Below are 10123 nucleotides of genomic sequence, written 5' to 3'. Positions count from 1 at the left end.
CCCAACCGCAAAATCTTAGTGATGAACTACCTGTGGGGTTTGAGTAAAATGCCTTCAGCGTGTGTTTATAGATTCACGCCTTAGCGTGTCAAATCGGCGAGCAGCAAGCCATGACTCTGCCTCTTCTGGTCAGATCTCCGCAGCGTCCACTCGCATTCGTTTCGGACATTTAGGGCCGCAAACTACCCATCAAAAAAAATCACTATAATAAAGTTTAAAAAAAAAACGCAAATCGCCAAAGGGCTAGGTGTTTTTATCGATCAGGGTCTAACCTTCCTTCCCCGCTTCCGTGCGGCTAAGGTCAGCTGTAACACCTGGGCTAATTTGGTCCAAGCCCTGTCTAACCCCATACGCCTCTTCCAAATTTGGAAATCAATGGAGGAAATCGACGACGAATTATGTGAACGACGGCCGACGCCGGTCTCTTCCCAGTGGCTGGCACTCCTCTTCAGCCACCATGAACAATTCCTGAGGCACTTAGAAGGTCTGGCATAGCGAAAACAGAAATCATGAACACAGGTTTACGGATGGGTCGAACTTGAACACAGGCTTACGGTTTCAAACCGTGGAGTTGAAATTGGACCCTTATTATCCTAATCGGTCCTGATCTTGGACAGCTTCCACCGCGGCCTTCATTCAGCCACGTATCCATCAAGGAAGCCCCTTGTTCCTGTCCGACTCAGCAAATGTTATCTCCGCGCAGCCGAGCTAGCAGCCTAAGCACCCCTAGATCCAGAGCATTTTCGCCAGTCAGCGCGAGTATACGACATTTGCATGGATGCCAGGGCTCTGCAGTTCCAGACGGACACTAAAACATGGATAAAGTTGGTTATCTGGTAAGATTGGGATCACAGCTGGCCTCCACTAAGCCGCAGCTACGCAAAATTAAAGGTCCTATCAAGGCTTGCACCGATTTGCCAAAATTGAAATCAGATAATCTCCCGTTTGCATACTGGGTGGGGTCCTCAACATCGCCGAACCTATCGTCCAGTTTCGCTGCCTCAAGCACCAGGCCCTCAAGGTAACTTACGGAATACCAAGCAGCTTATGTTAGCTAATTTAATCGTTGCCGCTGTATGTCCCTCAACAGGAGGTACGCGGGCCTGGTTTATCCACGGCTGTATGTACCCGACCTCCCCAGTAATGAAGAACTGAAACCATTTCAAAATTTACACACATAAAGATTTTGAAAAGAGAAAAATTGTCCATGTTGTAAAGCTGTACATTCGATTTACCGATGTCCGACGTTTCAAAGCCATTCAATCAGTAGTTAGGAATGCAAGTTTTTGCTACAACAGTCTTAAAAGGACACATCGTGTCTGCTATTGTCTGTTAGATGAAGTCTGTAAGGTGCAGGACTGTGGGCATATTCAAAGATCACAGTCGTTTGCATCACACATTGCTAATACTTTGTGTATTTAATCATAGCCAAATGGTCAAGCGGCTGGAATATTGTGCCATCAAATCTCGTGTGTTGTTAGATTCTGAATCGGACAGCCCAATGTTGGACAAATAACTTACAGTAATCTATTCAAAAGAATATGCTTAAAATGTTTCAGATTTGAACCAGAATATCAAAGATCCCTATAATTTAAAAAAATATGATTTGATTCTTTATGGCATGCAAGAGCGAGTGGCAATTCGCTGTAAACGAATTTCCATTTTCCGCCTATACTTTTTATTTTTTCTGGTTTTGTTAACAAGCTTGACTAGCTCTTAGAATGAGTATAATGATTCAATAAAAAATTTAAAGGTCAAATCTTGAACAGTGCCTTTGTAATATTCTCAGAACTTCCCCAAGGAGCCAATATTTCATCCATTTGCTGTGTCGTTTGCACCTTAGTATCATCTACATTGTCATCATTGTGACTGAAAAACGCCCGACCCTGTAAAATAAAGCAGTAGACAATGGAAAAACCATCGGATTTCATGCAAGTCAAAGCATGCTTTGATTCTTGATTGTCGCATCATGACCGAACGCAAGCGAGGGTGCACAAAAAACGTAAATCGCGCTCAACAGGCGTGGGAGGGGGAGACATTTTTAAAATTTCATCGTTCTCTGCAACACGTGACGTCGAAGGCGACAGCCACCGCTAAATCTCCAAAGAAGGAGAAACAAAGAAACAACCACAACGGAAATCCTCAGAAACAACGACCTCGCACTCGTCACGACAACGCACAAAATCCGGTTCCGTCACTGGTGCCGGAGGACAACAAAAAAAAACAAAGTGTATCCCCACTTTACGCCAGAGGAAAGATAAATGGCTTTAATAGTCATCATTTGAATGAGCTTTTCTTCTCCCATGTCTCCACGGAGCCGAGCGTTGTATTGTTCGTTAGGCATTTTGGGGTCCTTGCCGATTTTTTACATTGAATTTACCATCAATGTGCACAAAAATTTCTCTGCTTCACGATCGATTCTTTAGGTAGGTACGTGATGGCACGACAAATCCAAAGAAGCGACAACGACCAACCCCAACCGACAGAACACAGTTGATGATCGTGCGGTTCTAACAGCAGTCGAGCTTCATCATCGTCCTGTTGATCCGAAAGCCTTGCCACTGCACTCATCCCCTCTTGTCGTCGTTATCATTTTAAACGACTGTCAGCCTACTGTGTTTGTGTGATCAGTGCCTCGTCACCGCGCGCTTACTGCACTGCGCCTGCTGCTGAAACGTGACGGTGAAGTGGCTCACCTCACCACCGCACCGTCCGACCGTCATCGCATCCAGCCATGGGAAAAGTGGGTGGCACTTGTGTGTTGGTGTGTGCTAAAAGCACACACTCCTCGTCGACGAGGAGAGCCTCTTTAACGACACTCGGGGCTCGCTGCTTCTGGAAGTGTGGTGTAACGCGGATGTACCCGAGATATAAATTGTAATATCGTTCAAGTGATGACGGCGACGATGACAATGGTGCGGCAGCCGGAGCCACAGTGTCAAGTGAGTCGGTGAGCATAGCGAGCGAGTGAGTTGATGGTAAATTTAGTGAAGTGGAGGGGGTAACAAGTTGTGAGAACATTGCGTGAGTGTTATTCACGTGATTACATTGTAAAAGAAAGGAAATGGTACTTTCAGGAACACAAGTGAATTTTTAAGATAATTTCATTTGATACGGGGATGAAATCGAAGTCATTCTTTTTCTTTCCATTCCAATTACAATGATAAGGATTTTAAAGGTATATTGTATTGTATTTCATAATTATTCAGAATTGTTTGTAGATTAATAGAAAATATTTTCACATGAAAGCGCATGCAAAACCTGTAATCGAAATAACTTAAACCCTACCAGTTAGATTTTACTTGAAGTTTGGATTTTCAAGCGTTGGTAAACATTTTATTTCAGCAGGAATAATATACATATTAATTCCATTAGGACTTTTTCAATGCAATCACAAATTATGTGGTAGGTGGAGTTTATTGCCGGACGTTCCCACTTTTGACCATGCGTCTCCACTTGTTCGTATGTTTTATAACGTGGCACTGGGATCAAAACAACTAGGTACACACGATTCTGTTTTTACACGGATTTTTTTACACGGCCGTGTAAAAAAATCCCATACAAAATTTTTGCAAAGTTGCTCCATTTTGCATGATTCGTCGAGAAATCTTAAAACTTTTTTTACACGGATTTTCAAATTTTGAACTGAAAACTTTTTTTACACGGAACGCATCCCCCGTGTAAAAAAAGAATCGGGTGTACGTCTACTTTTGGTCAGAAATTTCACCCACAGCAGGTCTTGAGATCATTCGCAATTCCGAGGAAATTTTTAGTCGATATAACTTTGGGGTCGGTTCTGGCACGATGTGTACAATAGCTTCATTGTAAGGTAAAGCTATAAAAACATCAGTTTTTTTTTTGCTTGATTGTTTCAAAACCACTTTCAGGAAGCCGTTTTTCTATATTCACAAAAATGCTTACAGATCATTTTCTTTCTAAGCAAAAACAGTTCAAACCTTGTGACCTAAATAGCCTACTCAAACATCACCCGTATTAAAGGACCCACACTGTTTACCTCTGAAACAAACGGAAACCAGCCAAGCAAAAATGCTAAACCGCACATCACAATGCAGCACAAAACCGCATGCCCATTCGCTGCCGGCAGACATCTGTCGCGAGCAGTTAAAGACTACAATTGCGTCGACGAAAGCGGCGAAGGCTCTGCTACCGTCTTAAGGTGCAAAAGCTCGTCATCAGTTTTGTCGTAGCCATGAAAACTAAGTTAATTTAATTGTGTTCCACTTGGCAACTGCAACAAAAAGAAATTTTGGGATTGTGATAAAAAGCAAATGCCTGATTTCGATGACGATGCTGATGACGAATCCTTGAATGTTCACAGACAAAAGCCACCATCGCCGCATCGTCGACAATAACCATTTTCCACACAGTCATCATCGCATTGAAATCTGCCAGCAAAAAGACACATAAATCGTAGTAAGCTGCTGCCGCTGATGCCGGCAAGCAGCAGAGATTTGAATAGGGAAGATGAAAGCTTTCCTGCACTATAGAAAAAGAAAAACCAGAACAAAGCAAGCGGGATGATAGTTGTTTCGCTTCCATCACACACCTGCTGCGAAGGGGATTGATGTCTTCATGGGGAAGCTGTTATTTGAGGGATGTGCACAGAAGGCTACAAATGACGAATGTGTGAATATTGGATCCTGTGAATGTCCATATCAGTTGTACGGTGATTCGTCGATACAGAAAATTGTACACCTGAAGCAGTAATCATCTCTCTGCTTTTTTTTTATTCTCAGGATGAGAGAAACCCATCATCTAACGCCTAAGGTCAAAATTGTGATAACTTTGATACAACTGATACGACACATGTGCAACTGTTGTGTGGTTGGTCAATCGTTCAGAGTGACGAGGATACAGGGTGAAAATGAATCAAGAAAATGAAAATGGATTTCAAAAGGATTGAATTTCTAGAAACGGACTTAGTGTAATGGTTTTGAAACATTTGATCTTTTGATCTTCATACTATGTCTTCATAATCCATCTATTCCATATACCGCCGCCTCAAGGATAACTGTCCCATATTAGTATGAAAGCTATATCAAAAAGGGACAATTATACTTGCGGCAAAAGTATATTAGCTAATCAAATTAATTCATTTTCGTTGAACTCTTATTCCTCCAGTACATTCATAAGCTACCTCAACAGTGATAAAAAAAAACCTCGAAACGCGAAAGATGAGTTATCATTATTTTTAGAGTACTGCACTGACTGACAGACTGACAACAGATACCTTTTGTGGCTTTTTGCCTAAATTTAACTGAAATAAGATTCGCATTTGATTTTTTTTTTCAATTAGCTGCCGCATCTAGCGTGTACGTGTTCCGGTCGGATTCATACTACCGAAGTTGGACAGTAAGGAAAACCTTTATCCTGAGTCAGCATCCGCCAGAAGCGAATGAGGAGCAAGCCTAAAAGAGTGAATTCACCAAGGCAAGGGTCGGATGAAGCTTTGCTGACTGAGGATCACGAAAATTATAGTCGGAGAGGCCATCTAACCATGTGTTGGTGCATCTCTTCCAGCCAGCGCATCTTACCGCACGGCTAAGGAGGGCCCCGCCGTGCTATGAACAAATTCGTCTCGCCTCAATCTTCCTATGTATAGAATGGTGGCCCTGAGAAGAACCGATTAATACCCAATAATGCATATTTCGAATCACTAACGACCACACAACCCACGCCATTAGCTGGAATATCAAAACCAAATAAAAAATTTAAAAGAATTTCACTTGATTGCCACTGAAGCCATCCATGCAAATACATATTTGTAGCATATCGCTCCGACGCGCGCTCTGCTCGGACGGCAGGCAACTTTATGGCGTCGCCAAGCGGTTAATTTACACTTTGAATACAATTCGCCTCGCCTCAATCTTTCTTTGTATTGTGGCCCTGAGAAAAACCGATTATTTTCCAATAATGCATATGTATTTGGAATAAAATTTGCTAAGAAACTCCGCCTTTTCAAATGAAATGCCACGCACGCGGGGGAAAGCAGTTTTCTTATAATCAATACCCGCATAGTGAAAAACAGTTTGTTATACTGTTGTAATTATTTAATTATTTAATTTAATTTATTGTTTTCAACTCGTAATTTATGATGCGCACTTTCTATTTGTTACTCTAGACATATTAAACCCCTGACGTTGATAACTCTTCGTCATATAATCATAACAATGTCCAATGATACAAGTGATATACAAACACATCTGCTATCAATAAATGTAGACATTACCTAGCATATTTAAAACCTCAACTCATAAGTATGACAAAAGGTGCAATAAAATAGTATGCGTGAATTGATGCAAACTGAAGTGCATCTGCAGCTAAATATGTTTCGTTTGTGAAAAACGGTCGCTTCGACGCCTCATCCAACGTTGGAAAACGTTGCGCAAAATCCTTAAAATGCCACCGAAAAGGACAAAGGAGCTTCATACAAAGCGGGAGAATAGTGAGATCTATATTTATTTGTGTTTATGTTTGTATGAAAAACTTGTTACTTTATTGTATTTAGGATCCCGTGGAAGTTAAAAACATGATATAAACAAAATGACGGCATACGAACTGAATTCTTCCGATTTGCGTTATTTGGTGAGTTAATTTTATTCAATTAAATATTCCTAGAACTACTGCAATTATTCCGCCTGCGTTATAACCCCGGTTATAGGCTCGAAAAACAAAGAAAGTCACTACAGATTCTTGCTATAATTTCCTTGTGCCACGAGAAACGTTCTGATATGGTAAAATTATGTCAAAGGGATGTTTGTTTAGAACCTATAACGGGACATAAATATCCACCGTTGCTTGATACTATGTCACTATCTGACATTCTAAAATATCGCAATTTTAACCATGATAAAGTCCCACTGTTCCGTAATATATTTCCATACCCTATCAAAGTAACCCATTTTTTAATTAACAATTACCGTATTATCAAAAATTTACAGCTACGAACAGCATTAGAGCGAGAAGGAGACAGATTGGACCCAAGTGGATATGCATACGTCACGGTGGGTGAGGGGTCAAATCCTGCAGCGCTAGTGTCTCAAGATCAAAACATCCACCATTCGACGATAGGGTGAGTGCAGAAAAAGAAAAACAAGCAGCACATGGAGCAGGTACATCTGGACTAAGAGGATCTCAGAAAGGAAAAGATTTTCTTCAGTCGTCACTGCGCAATCATGACGAATGGATTGAAAACACGTATGCGACCGGTGAATCGATTCCTAAAAAAGAGGGAGGAACCAGCACATTTCTCGATGATCTTTCGCAACATATTTCCATTCCTATTGAGGACGAATCTGTTCCGTGCAAACGCCTGAAGAGTAAGAAGGAGACCATACAAGAAGTGCCAATAACACCGAATCAAGATCCGTTAAAATTGGTGGCCCAGCAGCTTGGCGTTGATGAGTTACGTGCAATGGTGAGTAGAGAAAATCCAGACATTTTATTCTGTATATTATTTTCGAATAATTTCTTGTTTTAGTTGCAAGCTGCCCTGCAGCATCAAGAGGAAGTTTCAAAATCTGCGGAAAGACATACCCCTCCTTTCCCCATCGAAGCTGGTCATACACGATCCTTGGAAATAGTGCACCAGATGGACAAGGAGAACGGCAGTGTCATTGAACGAGAAACAGCTGACGCTTCGGCATCGAAACCCAATCCAGTCACTGATGAGTTCGGCGAACCAAACGCCGTAATCTTCAACATTGAAGAAGAGCACCTTGAAGATGACGATTCGCAAAACATCGCGGACGACCATGCTGAACATTCTGGTCAAATCAACACTCCGCCGGGGAGTCCAGCCGATCGATCTCCTTTGTCCGTGAGAAAGATATCTTCTGCCGGTGCTGCGTCGAATGTACTGAATAAGTCACCAAACATCGATTATCCGTCTGCAGCGAATGTTGAGGATGACAATTCTTGGAAAGTGAAATACAAAAAACTGGAAGGAAATTATAAAGAGCTATCAGATAAACATAAAAAATGTAAGCAAAAAATAGCAAAACTTGAGCAAGATAAGCTCACATCGGATGACTACGCTTTGAGAATTGGAAAGGAGCTTATGTTCATCAAGGACAAGCAGAAGATTCCCCAGGTATGTGAATAAGATTTTAAATTATTACTTGTTTTCTATAGCAGGAAATCCGAGTATGACGTTATATTTAGACCAACATTTGAAAAGGAAGTAACAGCCAAAATGTAAATATTTCAGTATTAGCCAAATTTGCAGACAAAACCTGAAATGACTACATTTTGGCAGTTACGCCCAGCTTTCAAATGTTGGTCCAAATACATTATATATTTAGGGTCTAGTTTGTTTTGACAGAAAATACAATGGGCTTTTTCCCCTTATAGGCACAATTTACCGAAGAAAACGGAATCCCGATCACGGTTAATGAACTGGATGAGATTAACAACCGTGCAGACACCGACAGCTTCTTTGTGGCTCTGCTGGTAACAAGACTGGTTGGTTCAGAAAAGCTCATAAAAATGAGTGCTACGGGTCAAGCAAGCCACCGATTCTCCAAACTCAAAAATATGGACGGTACACCAATGTACCCCGCACAAGAGCGCATTGATCCTAAACTCGTTGAGTTCATCTGCAGTAAGTAGTTTCAATTATTGCTTATCGTGCTTATACGAATATGCATCTATGCAAATCTTCAAGCGATATTTTAAACAACTTTGCGGTTTTTTTTAAATATCGATCATTACTTTTTATCACTTGAAGTCAGAGAGTTCAGTGCGTGATCTCTCATGTTTCGGACAGCAGAACGATCGCGTGGTCGGCCGAATTATTGTGATCTGCATTGCGCGGCCGGTAATAAAATTAATCAGTTCAGTGCGTGATCTCTCTTGTTTCGAAGCGGGCTTGGTAGTCATATGGCTACTGCTTCTGCCTCATACGCAGGAGGTCGTGGGTTCAATCCCAGTTCCGTTCCATTCTCCTACTTTTTATCTTTCTCTTTATTTCTCATGTTCTAGCAATCGCTAGAACTGGAAATGGACTTCCATACCGTTTCCATTACTATTCCTATACCTTCAACTTGAGTATTCTAACAGTAATCTGCTAGAATTGGAAATGAACTATAGAGCTCGTTTCCTACATCCAATTAGAAATTCCATCAGTTACCTTCTCCTATCTATCACATTGGCAGCTCGTTAACCAAGACGGACCCCTGCCTCTCCAACCTAACCCAGAAATTCCAACAAATTCCGCATGACCTCGTGGCAAGTGCAGAGGTATATTCGGCTTGCAGTGGGCGAGTGATTGCATCATCATTTCCTCCCCCTTCCCTACATTGACTTGCATTCTGACGTAACAGGCGCCAGTATGACCTAACAAATGAGATCACCAGTACTTGTACATTGAAGATGTGCGCTAGTCCCAAGCAAACATCTGTTGGTTCCCTGTGCAAGAACAGCTGATCTGGTCATAATGGAGTAGCAACTACGAGCAGTCAATCAAGCTCAAGCTCAAGCTCAAGCTCGATCATTACTTTTTATCACTTGAAGTCAGATACTTTTCCAAGCGTTGATGAAACTTAAGTATTACCGTATTACACCATACACCACAGGCTGAAATTTTAAACGCTTATATAAATTTTATTTGTATTTCTTCTAAGAGTAGAGTCAATAAAGATTAATCGATTAAGATGACTGTAACCGCATATTTGTCCCATCTTTGCTGGGTTTTCTATCCAATGGGACAGATATGCGATTACAGGCAGTATAGTGGTAGAATAAGTATAATTTCGTAGCGGCTTTTCGCAAAGGCATAATATGATTTTTATTTTGATAATTTTAATAATATTGACGTTGAGAGTTGGTTCGGAAAATGTTGCCACAATACGCAAACGTTCAGAGATGACTGTGGTTAAGAAGTACATTGCCCAGAAAATTGGTAATTTGAAAAAAGCTGCCGAAGTGCGCAGAGCTAGAAGTGACCATGGCCAACAAGAAGCGACAAATATTCGGGTATAAGGTACAATTATTTACTTCTAGTTCTTGAATTTTAATAACTGGTGTCTTGTTTTTGAGCCAGTGAGTTTTCTTTTTTACATGAGTTTATATGTAAATGAACTTCGTACGAAAATTTAATCTA

The 10123-nt window shown here is 41.1% G+C and overlaps 1 protein-coding gene across 1 annotated transcript; it reads left to right on the top strand.

Annotated features, from left to right (window-relative positions):
• The first annotated feature begins 815 nt into the window (after window positions 1-815).
• Window positions 816-8631, top strand: LOC134219308 (uncharacterized). The gene is made up of 4 exons (XM_062698032.1): window positions 816-1021; window positions 7093-7438; window positions 7502-8113; window positions 8374-8631. Exons 1-4 carry the CDS (start codon window positions 816-818, stop codon window positions 8629-8631), a joined length of 1422 nt encoding a protein of 473 aa, XP_062554016.1.
• Window positions 8632-10123: the final 1492 nt, after the last annotated feature.

Source organism: Armigeres subalbatus, chromosome 1 (genome assembly GCF_024139115.2).
Source record: "Armigeres subalbatus isolate Guangzhou_Male chromosome 1, GZ_Asu_2, whole genome shotgun sequence".
In the NCBI taxonomy this organism is placed as follows: domain Eukaryota; kingdom Metazoa; phylum Arthropoda; class Insecta; order Diptera; family Culicidae; genus Armigeres; species Armigeres subalbatus.
Note: the sequence above shows the minus strand (reverse complement) of the source record. Positions and strands in the feature narration are given on the sequence as shown.